Source organism: Columba livia, chromosome 1, assembly GCF_036013475.1.
Source record: "Columba livia isolate bColLiv1 breed racing homer chromosome 1, bColLiv1.pat.W.v2, whole genome shotgun sequence".
NCBI classification, from domain to species: Eukaryota; Metazoa; Chordata; class Aves; order Columbiformes; family Columbidae; genus Columba; species Columba livia.
In genome coordinates this window covers 33,376,663-33,396,294 of record NC_088602.1, presented here as the reverse complement: position 1 = coordinate 33,396,294, position 19,632 = coordinate 33,376,663, and the positions used below count along the sequence as shown (strand labels likewise).

Genomic DNA, 19,632 nt, shown 5'->3' with positions numbered 1-19,632 from the left:
GGAGGACAGGTGGCAGAAAGGAAAGAAAACCATGCATATGCCCTTAATCCCAAGATAAAACATAGAAAGCAAGCTTCTCTTGCTTGCTCTCCAGGGTCCAAGCTCTAAGCATCAACCTAGCCTATACAGGCAAATCGAGAGCCTGACTAGGGAAGAACAAAAGATTTTATAGCCCTTGATTTGGAATGGCTGCCTGGGGATTCATTCATATTCAAGTCTTCCCCTCCCAAAGAAGTCTTGCACGGTGACTCTCCCAGGCAATGCCATCTGTACCATCCTGATCACTGTACTCTCCTGAGAGGAAGGATCGAGTTAACAGTCCTCTTGGGACTGCTGTGCCCATCTCCTGCAGACCACCTGCATGACCTGCTAACAGATTTGGCTTTAGGGCTTCAGGTAACATTGCCTTCACCTTGTGCTCAGCAGGCCACCTTCAAACAGTCTGCCATTAACAAGCCTTTATTTCCATGTAGATAGCTCATTTGTTATTCATACCTTGTCTTCAGTTAGTTAAAATGGTCAATTTGCTCTTTCTGTTGGTTTCTATTCAAAATAACTCAATTTTGCCCTGAGAGAACTGCACATCACACAGGGGTTACATTGGATTCCCCATGTTGGCCAAGGAACCTGGGGTGCCTGGATGGGAGCGAAGTTTGAAAGAAAAGTGCTGCAAATAAACTGTGTTCCAGCAGAAATGAACAGTCAGTAGCAAATGGTTCCCAATAGCCTCTTGGCTTACTTCATGCAGTGGGATGCTCATAATTACTCATGGGCTTTCTTGTCTAGAATAAATAAACACATGGAAAATAGTGGGAATGGAGGCTTTCCAAAGTGAAGATAAAAGATGGGAAAAACTTTTGCAGAAATAAAATGTTTCCTTATGTTACTTAACTGTAACCTCAAATAAAAACATGTCAAACATATTTTTTTTTTAGTATAATTACCAACAGCCAAGAATATAAATAAATAAATAAAGCCAAAACATCCTAACAGTATGGCTGGCATCATAAATTCATTCTGGTATTTTGAGACAGTTAAGAAAACTTATGCCAAATAGTAATCAGTCTATTTTCCTAAACTGTTAACTGTCCTGGACAAGATTACAACAACAGAAGGAGAGACATCCTATTCCAGAACAAATCCTCACCCCACATACAGCAGAATCTTTGAATTTAGTAATTCCCTTTCTCTGACCCTGCTCAGCTCTGAGTCTTGTTTATGTGGGCCATTCAGCCCCTCATCCCGTGTTAAAAAGCACTATTTATCTTTAAGTGATGAGCAGATTTTAATCATTATCTTCATCCTTGGCCTCAATTAAGGTCTAATATAGAGAAGGCACTTGAATGACCTAAGAGGCACACTTAACCCTGTCAAAGGCACTTAAGTGTTTCTGCCACATTTCCTTTGGCCATCGGATCTTTCCTTTTTCTGTTGTAACCTGACTTTGTTCCTAGCACTTAAATGTCCCCTGGTGTGGAGTCTCCTTGAGTAACACTCACATGATAGAAAGTGTGATTAACTCTGCAGGTGCTTTTCAGGTCAATGAAAAAAACCTTGTAAGACTAATATATAATACTTCTTTAGAGATGTTCCCAGTGGCTCTACATATTGAGATTCCCACAGTAGCTATTCTCTTTCACTTTTGCTGCTCTCCTGTGTCTGGACAACAAAAATACACTGTTTCATCTGGGTACAAGCTTGACTAATCCTTTTGAGTATATTTCACAGCTCTTTAATTATTTTGATTGGTTATTCAGATAATTTCAATCTTGACTAAAATGTGATGTTTCTGTAGTGAAGACTATAAAAATAAAGCAGGAAGAAACAAGAATAAAATTAGGAAAATTATTTTATTTTCTTCAGAGCATGCCTTACTACGTTTCTCCTGCTCCATAGGCTGGATTGTTATTGAAACACAAGGTAGGTTGGGAAGCCATAATAGCTGAAAAGATGCCTTCTGAAGATGCCTTGTAACCTCAAGGGGTTTGCAAAACCTGTGGAAAACTCAGCAGACTTTGTTAAGACTTTCAGTATCTTCTTTTTCTGGGAGATATCAAGCCAATGCAGCATTCAGAGCAAGGCTAATCACAAGGTATGCTATCATGCCACTGGGATGATGCATCTTCCAACAGCTACTTGCAGTCTGCAGCTTACAGGGGCAGGGGAACAAGAATGTGTGGAGCACCTTCCCCAGCTGCCTGTGCACTTCAAAACTCACATCTGGAGTGTACTAAACTTAGTCACAGTCACTGATCCTCAAGCATTTTTTCCCAAATAGAAAGGTTACTATCTTCAGGTCACAGTACAAGTGGCTCTGTTTAAAACTTTGTGGATAGACTCCACAATCAATTGGAGTTCAGCATTAATTACAGAAAAGGAAGCTGTGTTTTGTTAGGCGTGTCTTGGATGATTCAAGTTATGTGCTCATTAGCACGTTGGTTCAGTGGCTAAGCAATGAAGTGTAGAGAAAGGAAGCTTTAATAAGTAACAGGATAGCACGGGTAAAATGAAATGAGACTGCCAGATGGCAATCAGTGGCTCCAAGGCTCCAGTAATGGAGAGGCCACAGAAGAAGAAGTATACACATGAGACTTGGCAGAGTTGTCTGGCCAGATGACTTCTTAAAGTCTTCAGCACTGCTTAATGTACAGTCTTGCTTTGGGGAACTGCTGAATATAATTAAATATACCTTGATTTCCTACTTTATTGGATTTTTCTTCATTAACATTACAAAAATAGTACACAATCAGAACAATGAGGGATATGTTTACAATTTAGTCAGCATATTACAATGTGCAGTCAACAATAATTCGCTGAACATGCCTCATCTATTTTATGGTGGAGAGACAGTGAAGCTTAAAGGACTTTTCCATAGCCAAGGTAGACTGGTGAAGGAATTATTAAGTCTCAGCCCACTCTTGATTTTTCTCAAATAATCCCTAGGTCTTCTCTGCATAGGAACTGGGGAGCTCTTGAGACACTATAGTGAGCAGAAGAAGGAAAAGTCATCATACTAGTCCTTCCCCTGGTGTGCCCATCATATGTAAAAATGCTTAAGACGAATCAGAATGTGAATATAGTGCTTGCCTTTCATTACAGTCTCTGCTCTGAAGAAACAGAGACTGAAAATTATGTCTTCAAAAACTTGAAGGTCTTGAGCTAATACAATTCTAAGAGGGATATTTAACTCCCTGTCTTGGGATTTGGCAGTCTGTAGATCAATATTTCCCAGATTTTTCGGTTATCAAAACGTAAACCTGGGGTTGCTGTTTCAGGATTGCAACAACTTATTGTCACAGGTGCTGCTTCCAGAAGAGAATTTTTGCTGAGGTATGACTTGATTTAGAAATATAACCTCCAGTTTGGGGAACCCTGTTTTATGTATTAATGATTAAGAGGAGAGCCCATCAGAGGGAAAAGCACTTCAGTGCTGAGTTGCCTTGTGTGTCTCTCCCTGTGAAGTATCTGATACTCAACACTGTCAAAAGCACAATCCTGAATGAGGTGACCTGATTGGAACTGACAGCTCCTATGTTCCACTAAAATCAGGTCAAAAGACAAGTGTGTGGGGAAAGCAAAGACAAATGGAAAACCAAGAAGGCTGATGTGTCTAATATTTCACAACCTCCAGTGTCTAAAAAATACACGCCTGAGGCCACAAAAATCATGTATGTTTTTTCTATACCTTTGTTAAGCAAGATGTTAGGCTTCAAAGCTTCCTAGACTCTGATTTCAGGATTTTGTACAAGTGAACAAAGACTAACTTCAGCAAAAACAGGACTGGAGGCCACTGAAAATTTTAATATCTCAAGGCTGAGGCATGTTGGCTGAACTCACACAGAAAAGCTTGCCTTAACAATTATCCTGTGAATAGGTAGAAGGGATCAGTTTTCAGGCATACTCTTGACTTCTAGGCAGATCTATAGCTTTCATCTTGGATGTCTGCCCTTGTGGTTTGTTATTTTTATCTTTAAGAGTACAAATTTGTGGCACAGGGCATGAGCTTAACTAAGTCTAAAAGAATTACCACTTATGTACCACTCTTCTTGTTTATTTGTACCGAGGAACTTTTTGACATATAACATTTTTGACTAACAAATGTTTAGGTCATCTAAGCAATTCTGGAGGAAATCATCTCAAAATTGCTTCATGCTTTTCAGAGCAGTGGTTCATTAGTGAAATGAGAACCAAACTGAACTAGAGGAGTAAATAATTTTCCTGGCTGGATGCCTTCCTTTAGAAAACAGGTGACCTGATGCCATTTGTGAAACAAATGAAAGCATAAGCACACTGAATTCAGCAATGCCAAAATTGCCTTTAAAAAGTACCAATGCAAAAGCAAAATAAAACATTCTCAGCTGGTCTGAGGCTACTAAGTTTTTCTACCAGTCCTAAAATGTAACAAAATAGCAGACTTCAATGTACTTGAAAGATGTGCTTGAATCTTTCAAGTACATTGAAGTCTGAGTGTACAAAGAGGATTCAGATCTCAAAATGGTGGAGTACAAACTATCCTTTCCCTCTCGCCTGGCCATTTTTCTCAAAGTCTCCAAGCACAGAAAACAGCAATTTTAAACTGGACAATTGAAAAGCAGTTTAGCAGATTTTGTCCAGTCTGTCTGGGCTCAGACAAACCGTGAGAAATTTCATCCCAAAAAGGCAATTTTTTGGAAAAAAAAAATATAGCTTGTTGAAAATGGAGATTTAGAATGAAAGTGCTTTTTGACCATAACTACTCCACATCAATCTTTAACATTTTAGCTAATGCATTATTAAACTACAGTTTATTGTATTAATTATGTATACATACTGTATAAATGCATATATTAGTGTACATGTAACACAGTAGGCAAGTATTATGGAAAAAGTAGCTTTCCAAATAGCAAAAAGTGTAAGCAAAATACATGTAGAAACAGAAGAGATATTATAGAACTATTAACAAGAATCTACCTTTGCAAAAGAAAGGCTCTGACGTTTGCCCAGATCAAAAATCCAATTTTACAGCACTAGGAGATAAGGAATTAAATAGAGTGCAGATATCATCTAAACTGGTATTAAAAGGTTAACAGTGCTTAAAATTGATTAGTTACCAAGACCAGACAGCCTACATCCCAGGCAGGGAGAAGGGTATCAGCCAGATGTTCCAGAAGTGTCAGTTGTCATTTTAAGAAACTCTTGGGCTAGGCAAGAGCTTCACAGATTGCAAAGTGGGGAGCGTAACTCTTACAAGGCAGGCATCCCAACATGTTACACAGCAGCAAAGTTAACAACAGTTGGGGAAAAAAAATCATCAAAAAGCTTCAAAAAGATCATAAGGTCTCCATACTTAAAGGAACAAAATCGACCTGCATTTTAGGAATTAGGAACCAGTTAGTTTGGGGAAGGAAAGGCCATGAATAAGTAAGTCATTTGGAAATGAAAAGATAGAGAACTAAGAGATATGTCAGGATACAGATGAGTAACACACACCAGATTTCAGACTATGGCAGGTTATATAAATCTATCCAGGAAAGATCACAGTCTCCCCAAGATTAATCTGAACTATTATACTTACTGCTTTCCTAGATGTCATCAAGGCAGGAAAAAAAAAAAGAATCCAATAATTTTTTAAAGAGAGAGAAAAAGTTGACACTGGGACACAGGTATGTCATTTTCATCTCTGAGAAAAGTCACATATGACAGTACCAAAAGCAATATGTGACTGCTCACAAAGATGAGTTCATTACTAGGGTTAATAGCAAAAAAATAAAAAAAGTCAGAAAAGGCTAGGGACTAGTTAGATATTGGGTCAACATGGGAATGCAAACTCACACTGAATGCAGACACAGTAAATATATAACAGCAAATAAATCTGTAAGTCTTTTAATGGTAAATTGTGGTTTCACCATTATGGATTTGCCATGAAGAAAATGTGTCAAAAACTTATGAATCATAAGGAAATATAATGAATTGTCAAAGCATCTATTTACCTTGAAAATACAAGAGTCTCCAACAAAGGAAAGCAAAAGGAAAGAAAAGTTCTTCTGCACCCGTAGAGAAATCAGGCAGCACTTCAGTAATTAATATTTATTACTTATGGCACCTTTCATAGATTGAAAATGCTGAACAAATACCAACTGACCTGTACAACACTCCTACAATACGTGATACACATAATTATGGAAATTACAGTAGGGAGCTGGCAATGAAATAAAGTCCTGGAGATCCTCCCTTGTGGGAAGAAGCATTGCACATGAGGTGCGGCTGCCATGTAGGGACTGCACAGCACACCTGAGGACACAATTTACACCAAAGCTGGAGAGGCAGAGGAAGATGGGAAGACAAGAAAGTGCACAAACCTCCATGGGATATGCAACTGAGACGCTTCTAAATGCAAGCAGCAGAAGCTGAATTTGACATGTGGCTATTTTCAGATTTGGAGGTAATTACATTCAAGTTGACCACAGCACTTGTAGGCAAAAGCCTCACCAGAAAATGAAAAAGCAGTTTCCTGGCCAACATGTACAATTATAAAATGTCCTAAGTTGGAAGGGACCCACAACGATCACCATTCCCATGTGTCCTGTCACTGGATACCAGGGAGAAGAGGTCAACACCTCCTGCCCCATTTCCTGAGGAGGAGAAGCGGAGAGGGAGGTGCTGATCTCTTCTCCTGGGTATCCAGTGGTAGGTCTCACGAAAATGGTTCAAAGTTGCACCAGAGGAGGTTTAGACTGGACAGTAGGAAGCATTTCTTTACCAAGAGGGTGGTCAGATCCTGGAACAGGCTTCCTAGACAGGTGGTTGATGCCCCAAGCCTGTCAGTGTTTGAGGCATTTGGACAAGGCCCTGAACAACATGCTTTAACTTTTGGTCAGCCCTGAATTGCTCAGGCAGTTGGACTAGATGACCAATGTAGGTCTCTTCCAACTGAAATATGATATACTATCCTATTCAATTTAAACCATGCAGATCTCTTCCTTAGGCCTCTCTCCCTGTGAGGGAATCAATGGCTCCTCCTCATGTAGCCTCATCAGCAAACTTCATGTGGACTCAACTCATTATCAATGACCCAGGTAATTGATAAAAAACATCGAAGAGAACTGGCTCCCCAGAAGCAGATGGTTTTGCTTGTTTCTTTTAACCAGGAGCATGGGGTTAAAGCCAGAGAGAGAGAATCAGTTCACAGTCTCTACCAGCTAAACTCTCTGCTTGAGACCAATTCATTATAAATCAGCTTTCTTGCAGCTTAGTTTGCCCACCTGTAAAACTAGTAATTCACAGTCAAATCATCAGCTGTGAACTGCCACAGGTCCACTCAGTTTCCAGTTTCAGAAGGGGACATATTTGGCCAAAATTTAGCATCAGGCATCCTGGGTGAGACAGGCAGGGCGATTCACATCATGACCTGGCTCACCACATCCATGTCTATGAGGATGGGTGCAGACATGACAGGATGCTGCTCTGATGCAGATGTTGCACAGCACTTCTTAAGCTGAAGTGTCAATGCAGCTTCCAGAGGTGATCTGTCACATGTCTGGCATGTGACTTGTGTATATAGGGCACACACTTACACAGAAATAACTTTTCTCTGCCTCACAGGAGCAATTAAGTTTTATTAATCCCAAGTAATTAGGCCTCTTGTATTGACAATGAAGTTTGATATGTCCAGGCTTGTCCATGAAACACTGCTGGTTTCAAAATATTATTTTTCTTATTATTAAAATAACAGATCCCCTACAAAGCTCTCCCCAGCTGTGTTTGGGAAGTGAAATAAGAAAATCTAACAAGAACAACCTCTTGACATTCAATTTATGGAGTTAGGCAGAAAGTAAATAAGCATACACCCGATAGGAAAGCTTCACTTCACTAATATCAACTCAGTATATGAACTGAATGGGCTTCATGATTTTCTGCCCAATTAACATGACCTCAAAATCTTTCTCTGGTCAAGAGTTCCCAGCCCAGGGTATTTCTTGGCAGAACCTCAAGACATCCTGCCTGAACAGAGAAACAAAAGCAAGTGTTTCTCTTATGTGATCTGCTTCATAGTCTTGACCCAGCATTAGTTGTTTGATTTCCCTGAAGAGTCTTGGCTTTTCCACAAGGTTAAAATAGAATATGGATTATATACCTCCTACAAGAAGAGACTACACAGTACACAATATTAATCACAGGTAATGTTTTCAGAATATAAAAATATAATATCCTTAATAACAATTCCATATATTTTTAAAACAATCCAAAGAGCACAGGGACGGTACAAGAGATATCTTTAAAAAAGAAAAATCTCACCTGTCACAAGCTGTTGTCCAGCTAGTCCTACTGGAACCATCCCCAGGTTATTCATAGCTGTAGCCCAAGCTGTTGGATCAGTGACTGACATGTTAAGTTGTGTGGTATCTATAGCTATACTTCCCAAACCATCAGCTGCTGCAAGAAGTAAAACACACTGTAAGTAGAAAAGTCAATGTGCCACAATTTTTAACCAACACCTTCAGTCAAAATGAGATATCACAACCACTGCTTATTTTGGGTTTGCTTTGTTTCTTAATTGTGATTCACCTTTAGACCATTAATGATAGTGCCTGATATTCTATAGAAAAACATAAAGACACTGGAAACATTTAAAAGATATAAAATGAAACAAGAGTTGTTCAGGCTGGTTATATGGAAAACTTTTTCACCATGAAGACAATCGAGCAGTGGAACAGGCTGTGCAGTCATCATCCTTAGCAGCTTTCAAGCCTCAACTTGGTAAAGCCCTGAGCAACTGGTCTGATCCTAAGGCTGGCCTTGCTTTGAGCAGGAGGATGAATTGGAGACCTTTTGGAGGCCCCTCCCAACCTGAATGAATCGTACTGTAATCCTCCAATATAATTTAATTATATATATTCTCTGGCAAATTTTCAGAAAGCTGGAAGAACTAAATACCCTCCAATAAAAGACTTGTTTTCCATGTGATTACCTTTTTTTTTTGGTAAAAGGTTTTAGAATGCACCAGCCCCTAACTAAAGAGAAGTCAAACCAAATTGTTTCACTATGGGAAATATAAAGTTTTATTCTAAAAACAGAAGACAATTATAATTGATACAGTCAAAATAAGTTGAGCCCAGATATGGATTTTCCTGGGCTGGGAAAGGAAGAATGGGTCGCACAGCTAAAGGATGGTACCTTTCTGATATCAAACCCCCAAACACAAGGTGTGGTCACACATTTGAGCTACCCCTCTCCCTGGTCACAGATGAAATCAGCTCTTTCCACCTGCTTTCTTACAGTCTTTGCATATCTAAGATACTTACCGGCAGCCATTGCTTTCCAAAATTCCTTTTGTTCCTGTTCAACTTCTTCAGCTAGGAATAATTAACTACTGTATTAGCAACATCTTGAGATGGGCTGTCACCAAATGCAGGGCCCACACACAGCTCATTAGGCTCTGGAAGAGAAAAGACAAAATCAGCTATCAAGTGTCGCAGTCAGAGCACAGTTGCAAAACAACAGACCACTTTGGGAATCCTCTCGAAGCTCCTGCCCGTTCCCGCTGGATCACCAGCCCCAGCCTCCTTGCACGTGTTTAGCAGCCGCTACAGAGGCATTCCAGCCAACGCTCATCCTCGCTCGCTGAACAAACACTGCCACGTATGAACCTGTCAGACTGCTGAAAAGCCCTTCACAAATTAGGTCTTATCAGTAGCTACACAGCCTCCTTGGCATGAAGGCATCAGCTGAAAGAACATATTAAAGGATGAATATGATTTTTTTTTTAACTGTTAACAATTAACTGATGTTGAAAGTTTCAAGGAAATAGCCTCCTCTTCTGAGATAAAAACGGACAAAAAAATACTCTGCAATGACTTACAAAATGCAGCCTGCAGAGACACGGAAAAGTAAGAAAATCTAACAAAGCGAAGGATGACGCCTGCTCCTTAACTAATGCTGTGTCTTTGGCTCACCAAGGTTAGTTAGCTCGAAACATCTGCTTCTGGCTAAACCACATTGCTTTCATCAGGTATCTGTCAGACCATGAATTTTGCATAAGGGTGACTTCCTGCTGTTGTTATTGCTGTTGTTATTGCTGTTATTATTGCTGTTTGTGAAGCTCACCATGTTAGCACATTGCTGATCAAAAGGAAGGCTGAATGAGCGAATGGGTAAGAGGTGCAACCAAAAGCTGTGAGCTCTCAGTACTCACAGCAGAGGGAAAAGAATGCTGGGGTGAAGGTGGTAACAGATACATGCCCATGTTGATCTTTGTCCATTAGTTACATATGACTATAGGCAAAGGTGGGCTGTGTTATTTTTTTTGGCAGGCCAGCACCCTAAGGGGTCTGACCTACAGTCTTTGGTACTGGTGGCCATCAAGTGATCAAGTACTTACAGGTGTTCCTGAAAGTCATTAATGATGTCAGGTGCGTGCTAGTGACTTGTTCAGCCCTAAGACATTTGTGCTGTCTTTTTAAAAATAACTACTTGAAAGACCTTAATTGAGAGTTTCCAACATGCAAACCCTAAGAATTAATCTTTAGAAAAGACACAATTAGCTTAGTACCTCCCACACTTTTCTTTTTTCATGTGATGTGCATAAAAGTACAAGCTAGAAACTTTTATATCATAGTTCCGTGATGGTATACAGATCCCCTCATAGGAGCATGACTACATCAATAGTTGCAAAACTGAAGAAAGAGTCACGATCAGACAACGTTGAACATTTTGCACGTGTTGTATTTTTTATATAATGAGTTTAGTAGGCTAAAAAGCATTTTGTTCAAATCTACAGAGGGTCTATTTAAAAGTCAATATTTATCAGCTCTTAATATTTGAATTTGCAATTCCAATTCTTATTTGATCTCCAGTATTCATTATACATAACATAAAAAAAATTTTATGATAAATTAGCTTTTAAATAACATTTATAAACCACCAAACAAACATTGAACAAAATCTTCTGCAGGGAATGTAGCTAACATAAGGCAAACCAACCAAGACTTATGTCAATGTTTTAAAAACTGGGTGTCTCCTGTTTAGCTCCTTAAACTTGTACTTAGCTCTTTCCACTCAGGTGATAACTTTGGACGACAAACATCTATTTCAAGGTTAGAGCTGGCTGAAATACTTCTTGTCAATAAGCTATTTCTCACATAGTACACTCCCCCTAGCTCTTTATGAATCACTCCCAAATCAATCCTGATTTACAAATATATGCTGAATAGCCCAGATGAGATTGCTTTACTTTTTTCCCTGACCAGAAGCCTTGTTGCCTTGATGTAGGAAGGCATGCCTGAAAACCAATAGTGATGAAAAATGCCTCTCATACCTCGCTGCATGCTAGATGCTTGTCCCCACAACGCACCACCCAGACTAATGGGGAGGAAGGAGGCGTTGCCCCATGGTTTTGGAAGATGACCTGCAAAGGTACGAATTACTGGGATAAGGGGCAGAAAACTGGTTCTCGACTCCCTCTGGCACATCCTTTCCCCCCATTTTAGTCCTTGTGAAGTGTGCTCTGGGTGACACAACAAGGTCTGCTGCCAAACTCTACACTCTCTTCGCCCAAACGCACATTGCAGCAGTACCAGCACTGCCAGAAATGGGAACTGGTCCATACAGAATCAGACACTGGGATAGACAAATGCACCTCAGTCAGCTGGGAATTAATAGGCAATATTTTTAGTGTTTGCCTTCTATCAGGTTGTCCACATATTTCAAATTTTGGTGAATTTTCATGAGTTAGCCACAAGCATTTGTTAAAGTCCTTGCAGAGGAGGAAAACCTTATAACAACACTGTGAATATGAAATAAAGCAGAGTCAGTGGGTTAGTTGGTGAAACTCCTGTTGACTAGGCCACCCGCTCTGTCCGGTGTGCCACAAAAGCCTTTACTTGAAACATGGTCTCAGAGCTCAGGCTGGTTCTGGACGGTTTTGCTTTGTCTCTGTCCATCAAGTCTACTGTTTTATCAGCAGGGCCTGGATACAGTGCAGGCTGAACCAGAGGAAAAACCACAAAAGAGCACGTGAGGAGCCTGAAGTGGAACTAGTCCTATCTAACCAAGAACTGCTGCAGGCTATTTTGTCAGTGGAAGAGAGCTGAATAACAAGCATAAATGCACCTATGAACACTGAATAATTGGCAACAAGCTGTAGGCAGAACTAATGCTACATCCTGAAGGACACAGCGTGTAGAAACTAGCTTTCTTAAAAAGAAAAATACTAATTACGAACATCCCTTGTACCGACAGCTCGATGGTTATATTAACACAGAGCAACATAATATGGCTAAAATAATCTTAAAGGCATTTTACACCTGATTTAGACTCAACCATTAGCTTTCATTTAAAAACTTTCAAAAATTCAGATGAAAGGTTTCATTAATGCTTAAAGTAAAATCGGCTTTGGGCAAATTTCAACATTTCTTTGTATAGATCAGACACTGTACTATTAAATCCTTCATGACACTGGAAACAAAACAAGTTAGAGAAACCAATAAACCTACTCACTAGTCATACAAAAATCAAAATACTGTGGATGATGCAAAATACACCTACTAGCAAAGATCCTTGCTTTCTTAGAAATAAAAGGAATCACTGTGATACTGTTTAAACAGGCAAGGAAGTGTAAGCTTATGCAGGGATCCTGTGTATCCTGAGCAGACATTAATCAACATCATTTCACTGACATCACACCTTTAGAAAGCATTCCTGGTTTATAACTCATTAGCATCTCTCAGCGCTAATGACCTGAAGATATATGTAAAAGAAATCTGTGTTTATAAACACTTGTGCATAGGAGTAGCTTCACTCCAGGGGAGTAACTTCAGAAGCAAAAGAAGCCATAATCCAGATTTACAGGAGAAAATGTGTAAAGTCTTCTTGGCGCTGCTGTTGCTTGAGGTTTCGGAGGGGTAAGGATGTTAATACAAACGTCCTTATTTGAGAGCTTCTGATGAACAAAATTTTAATGCCAAACATTTTGTAAAGCGTCTCCACATCTTTGTGTGATCTCTCTTTTTGCAGACACACAACGCAAGTACAGTCCTTGTATGGGGAATTGTGGGAGACATTTAGACTTTCCTCAGACAGGTTGTCAGGAAGATAAAGCACCCTCAAGTCCATATCAATGAGCACTTCTCAGTCATAGCAGTCATAGCAGATTGTACTTAGTACGCATCTTTTATACCAAGCAATTAAATGCAGTTACCCAAATGAATATGGAAGTCGGTTATATATTGTGCATCAATTATCACAGGCAATGAATGCCATGAGACAAAGAAATTAACACAATGTAAAACTAATTCAATAACACAGCAGATTGCTAAGTTAAAATCCTACCCTTTAGATATCCAGAACACCACAGACAATGAATTACGACACGAAGCAAAGATGATTAAATGTACCATGATAACGAGGTTGTGTGGAGTGCCCGGGCCAGTGGCCGGCCCCGGGATGCAAGGAGGAGGTTCTCTGCCCGGTTCTGACAGTGACCTGCTGTGTGATCTTCAGTCATTTCACCTCTTTGTCTAATTTAATGACCACTAAATCCTTCAAGGAAAAGACTGATGCCATCACCCTTTTGAAACCTGGGACAGTGAGTCACAAAGACATTAAATGTTATTGGTGCCAGTTCTTGATACAGCGCAGATGGGCAGGAGCCATGTGGTATCTTGTAAACTGTTACATCTAGGTGAGTTTTCCAGTTCTTACAAGAAAGCACGTGCAAAGCATTTGTTACTGTTCACTGTGATTCATAGGACAGTGGTCATTAGGTTGGTCACAGTCTACCTGACCTGCCAAATACAGGTCATTTACCAGACTAGCTCCAGCTGTCTTCTAAAATCTATCAAGTTTTTTGTACTGGAGAATCTTCCAAGTGTTTTTATTTCTCCAGCTGAAGACAGGAGTCTCGGTAAAGAAGGAAGAAAAAGAAAGAAAAGATAGACAAGGATTTGCTGTCAGTCACTATCCATTTCTTCTTGACCATCTTAAGATGAAGAAGAAAGTTGGGAGTAGCAACAATGAACATTATATTTTTGTGCCGTAGCCAGCCTAACTGGTCTGCACAAAAAAAAGAGAACACCTACAATGAAACTCTGAAGATGGCTTTTATTAAAAGTATTGCATGTGCAGCATTTCAAGAAGAGGCATTGGCTCATATTTTTGCATGGTTAGTGGTATAGTAACACCTAGAAAATCTCACTTAAATTCTGAAATTCGAAATGAATTGAAGGAAAGCACACACTTCTTGGAAAATTTGAAAAACAAAAAAACCCAAAACAAAACCAAAAACAAGCACCAAAGGTCAAAAAAAACCCCAACCAAACAAAAAAACCACCAACCAAACAAAGAACCAACTAATTCAATTAAAAACCATATGAGGTACTAGAGCATTTTTGAAAAAGTGTCTATTTTTCTGGGATAGGACGCTAACTCAGGCATCTATGTACGCTTCATCCCCACACAACTCTGTTAAAGAGAAGCCAGTTGGTTTCAAGGGTCTCCAGAAAGTCACCCTGTCTACCTGGTTTGCTCTGTTACTTCTCCCTCTTACAGGTGGCCTTTCAAACCAAAGGTTGATTCTTCAGGAACTGGCACTTTCCTTAAGAAAACACCTTCATTAGATACAAGCCAGAGAAGATAAGCAGGGTCCGACCCTTGGAGTTTAAATGAGAGCTCTGGTTACGTCTTTGTTTATATAATTCTTCAGATTTTTTGTCTTCTGAATGATTTATAACACTGTTTCTCATTCTAGATTATGCCATTAAAAAACTAGATCATTATCTTATAAACTCATAAAACATATGCTGCAGCATTGAGAGATTTTACTTCTTACTATGTACACTGAATATGCAGGTTTTTACATAGTTACAAAGGATCCTTTCCACCAATTTTCACTGAAAAACAGTTAAGGACTAAATCACAGCCATACTGATAGGACTAAGAAAACATAGAGAAAAATCACAATGTATTTACAGTTTCCTTCTAAATTTAACAAAGTCAATTTGTACAAAACACATTTGCTGGAAGAACCGCTCGTTTGAGATGCTGCATTAGTTAAATCCTCTCTGTCTTAGCACTTCTTGAAGATAACACATAGTACACACAAAGGCTAGATTTCCCTTGGAAATCAGAACACCGGAAGATTTCAACAATGAAAAGAAAATAAAACAAAGGCCTTCAAGATGAACAGGTGTTCTTTTGAGATGCTCCTTGAAAGGTCACCCAGTAATATTTCATGCTAAATCCTAAACTTCACTGGCATCTCAGAGTAAATCCTTAACAGGTTACAAATGTACTTTTTCTTTTTGTGTATATTTTAGCAGCTACAGTCTGAATATGCTGAAATCTATAAATAACAGAATCTGGAGGCACATTAAGCAAAGCATTATAGAAGTTCAGCTTAGTGGTGGAAAAAGTATATGCAGTTCCAAAATCATCTGGAAGTGGAAAGAAAAAAAAAAAGGCAACTTTGCAGGCTAGCAATGCAGCACAGCCTTAATAAAACCAGGTAAAACCAGGTCTGATTATTCCTTGAACACAAAACGCTGTTGTCAATTGATGATTGTGTCTCCGTTTCTCACTCTGCCAAGACAGCTTGCAATTGTGAATCACTTGCTTCCCATTTAAGATAGCAGTGTCTTTAACTACCTAATTGAGACCAATACTTGTTTAAATTTCTGCATTTTAAGAATTTCTATTTAACAGAAAAAAAAAAAAAAAAAATTCCAAAATCTTAGAACTGCTTACAACAGTATTTTAATAGTAGGTCTTCTATCACAGTTTTCTACTAAAGGCCACTGACTGCTTTAAAAACATGACAACCCACACCACTGTTTTTCAGACTAAAGAGAAAGCACTCCAAGCAGGTCAGGTCTTGAGCAAACACCCTTCAGCAACCTCACTGGAAGGCTGAATATTGAAATGTGAGGTGTTGGAATAACTCCTTGATGCCATAAAGTACCTAGACCAGCCATTATAACTGGGCTATATATGCTGTTTCTCATCTATATAGGCTTGAGGGAACACCTGTATAAATGCACCACACATAGCAAATACCTTCTCCCACTCTACTGTACAATGTCCTTCCCTCATGTTTACTAGAGCTACTTCAAGCAGCTGCGATACAAAGTTGTCTGATTGTTTTTGTTTGTGAAAAACAGAAAAAGAAAAAGAAAAAGAAAAGAAAAGAAAAAGAAAAAGAAAAAGAAAAAGATCAAAACAAGTTGGGACACACTTCCAGAAAGACCATTTTAGCTTCCTGGCTAACTTGAAGTGAAATCACTCCCATGCCACCTCCTGAAAAAATGAGCAGCTTGATAGGCAAGCCCTATTAGTGGCAGAGCGCCGGGAACACTATCATACAGTCCATCAGAGGTAGGGAGGACCTTGTTATTTAATTTCCAAATGAACAGTCTGGTCTCTTCTAGCCCCAAAAGACCAGGAGACAGTTCAGTTTCACATGGCAACGTTATGTATGGAAAATCTATTTTAAGTAACTTTTTAGAAGTTTCTAAAATGCATTCATTATAATTTTTCTTCTCTTTCAAAGCCTGTATAATTGAACTCCTGGAGTTAAAGCAGCCTGTCTTTTCAAGCAGAGATTCATGGGGAAAAAATATCCTTGTCAATCAAACTATTTTCATATTTTTAAAATACACTTTTATCATTGGACCAAATTGTGATGAGAGGTGACATCTAAATGTCCTTGGTTAAGTGCCCGGGTGATCTGCAGAGCACTTTTTTGCAGAGGACTGAAGCGATCTAAAGTAATATCGATCAAATTTTTATGCAAGACCATCAAGTATTTGCTCAGTGACAGCTGCAAAGTGAAACTCTGGAAGAGAGGTTTAGGCTTGTTTTGTTTGTTTCAATTCATGGTTTCTGGTGATAAATTCTTCTTAAGAGAAAAACTCACTATCTCTTCTATCAACTTACATCTGTCCTCACTCCGAAAGCTGCCATCCCCTCTCTGCACATCACACTCAGGATCTTTTTTCCAGATACCAGCTCTAAATTGACAGTTTGTTCACTGGTCTCATTTGTCTTGTATTCCTTCCATTCCTCTCAGTATATCTCCTGTTCTTCTCCATTTACCTCACAATGCTCTTTCTCACTTTTCTTTGTATTTTTTTTTTGTTTCCATCCATTGACTCTACACTTTCTCTTTCAACAGAGGCGCATTCCTTGCCTTAGTCTGCCACGGGCCATTCGCTCATCCAAATATCTCTTCACAGCCAAGACAGTATCATCTGTTATATTGTGTTGTTTTGTCAGGAGAGGGATCCATCTCACCTAACTTCAGCTAACCCAGGCGTATATTCCTGAGCTTTTCTTCTGGCCTTGTCACAAATGGGGAGAACCAGATACCTGTTTCAGACATCTGCCTCCCTAGGCAACGAAACACAACTTGGAGGTACACAGCTCACTTCTCTGGCTAGAAGTCTATACTGCATTCTGGGTATGGATATTGGCTTTGTATGAGATGAGCTGGACTGAGCAAATAATGCCTTGGGAGTTCAACCACTGCTCAGCTACCTGCGTGCCATCTGAATCCCAACAAGATGCTCAGTCCCGAGGGACTCAGCTCCCGTTCCTGTCTGCCTGATACCTCCAGCACGGCAAACTTCAGGAGAACAGAAATCATGAGTGAGTCTGTAATAACTCATGATAAAGTCCCCAAATGTAGATGAATATATGGATATTTATAGAGAGAGATGGTTTGCTCTACAATTTATTTTTCCTGCCCATCCCCAGTGAATATGCCAACACATGACTATTAGTGTTTGACGACGGGAGCTGCCCACTCAAATACATTTCCTACAACTGTGATGCCCTACATCTGCTTGTTCTCTGGAGAGAGAATTAATTCATCCTGGACCTTTTCTTCCTACTTCTAAATGAATTCTATCTCCTTAGCCCCATTTCTTTACCAAACTGAACTCCCTTATTCCTTGCAGCTCCTATTTAAAGATCAGTGTGGACCACACACACCTCTCAGCTACCACAGTCCTGTATGTCTGCCCATCAGCTGTGCCCAGGCTGCTACTGGCTTTCTTCATCCTTCATGCCATGCTTGGATGCAGCACTTTATTTTGATTAGGAGGTGAGGACAGCTACGGGATTTTCCTTCTGTCCTTTCCCTTTTCCCAAGTTGTTTGTTGTGGGTAAATGAGGGAGACAAAGATTTCCCACCTCCCACAGGATGGAGCAGAGCTTCCAGGATCTTTGTGCTCCTTCATATCCATTGGCTTTCAGTAGAGGTTGAATTAAGTTGCTAAGCAGAGACGGGAATTTTGTCTATTTTCTGAGCAGTTGTGTATGAGATCACTTACAAGTAACTATAGGGCTGCAAACTTAGGAATATCACATACTGTGTGAGTGTGGTCTTCTTTACAGGACACTTGGACACCTCCTTTCTCTTCCACTGAGGGAGAAGCAATCCCATATTTAACACAGGTTAGATCAAGTGAATAGCAGTTACTGTGCATCAGGCAACAAAAATTATCCAAGGCTTCTCCCCTGTATCTTGCGGTCAGGGGGTCAGGGCTGAGGAGGCTTGGGCTGTAGATCATGGTGAATATAATGATTCTAAAAGCTCTCCCTCCCCCCAGGTGGTTCTGCTGTACCTTTATCCAGCCAACAACCCTTTCACTGAAACTCTTTTTGTATGTGCATTTGCTTTCTCCAGTTTCAATTATAACTCTTCAGGGTAGGAAATCATGTGGATTTTCCCTCAGGCAGGGCTAAAACTTACTAGACACCTGGCGCTCCTTGTGCTGTAATTGGACTGATGCTGGCTTTAGCCAGGAGCCCCCTGGGCAGGGATATCAGCAAGCCAGAGATGCTCTGAGATCCAGGGACCAGGCCACTGTCCTGCCAGTCTTCTGCATAGCACTTCATGCAGCCAGGCTTTTGTCCTTTTTGAGGCTTTTAAGATGTTACTGTGATGTGAAATTAGGAACACTGATGATGATAGCACCCCCCTCCCTCCTCATGTGGGCCTTTCACCCCTTTCACATAGTTAATAATCCTTTGGCCCATCCTTTTCTGAAGTGTTGTAGGTTTGTTTGTCTTGTCGTATTTGAATTATAAGCTCTTCAGGGCAGAGAATTTGCCTTTATCTATGTTGGGAAAGTACAGTGTAAATTTACTGCACTATATAAATATTTTCTATTAACAAGGGCAATAACAAGAATAATGTATTTACTTTACTGTAATACGTATTTCCAAGCTTCAAGATACAGTCAGAAACAAACCAAAGTCAACAACAAGACCAAAAGATTTGCAGAACCTTTAACTGTGAAGCGGAAGCCATGAAGTTGCTGTGTGAAACTTTTGTAAATTAGTTACTTATATTCATAAATAGCAGTTGTTACTGCAGTAAAAATCCTTGCAAATTGGCCCTGTGGAAAATACAGAGCGGAAAGTAACCAGTGTAAACCAGTAGAACACTGCTTCACATATGTATTATGAAGGTCACAAATAGCCTTCTAGTTACTTTTTAAACAAATGCAATGTTAATACTTCCACTGCAACATTGTGAATAAAGCATTTGGCCTGTAGCTACAAATATGGTAAGTGATGGCTTTTGAATTGTTTGTTTATATTGTCACCCAGCAAACATCTGTACCATGGTCTCCTGGGACTAAATCTTGACTTCAT

At 39.7% G+C, this 19,632-nt stretch overlaps 1 protein-coding gene across 16 annotated transcripts in view; it reads right to left on the bottom strand.

Moving 5' to 3' along the window:
* Positions 1-19,632, bottom strand: part of ENOX1 (ecto-NOX disulfide-thiol exchanger 1) — a 362,839-nt gene that overhangs the window by 130,809 nt on the left and 212,398 nt on the right. For 14 of the 16 annotated variants that reach the window (XR_010470814.1, XM_065054489.1, XM_065054384.1 and 11 more), the window contains 2 exons: positions 9,282-9,415; positions 8,275-8,412 (listed from right to left, as the gene is read on the bottom strand). Coding sequence is in view for 15 of the 16 variants with exons in the window: in XM_065054489.1 (XP_064910561.1) it covers positions 8,275-8,412; positions 9,282-9,291 (148 nt within the window). In the remaining variant the exon portion in view is untranslated. Of the gene's footprint in view, positions 1-8,274; positions 8,413-9,281; positions 9,416-9,838; positions 9,858-19,632 lie in introns of those variants that run through there. The other 2 variants (XM_065054470.1, XM_065054480.1) reach the window with 2 other exon arrangements.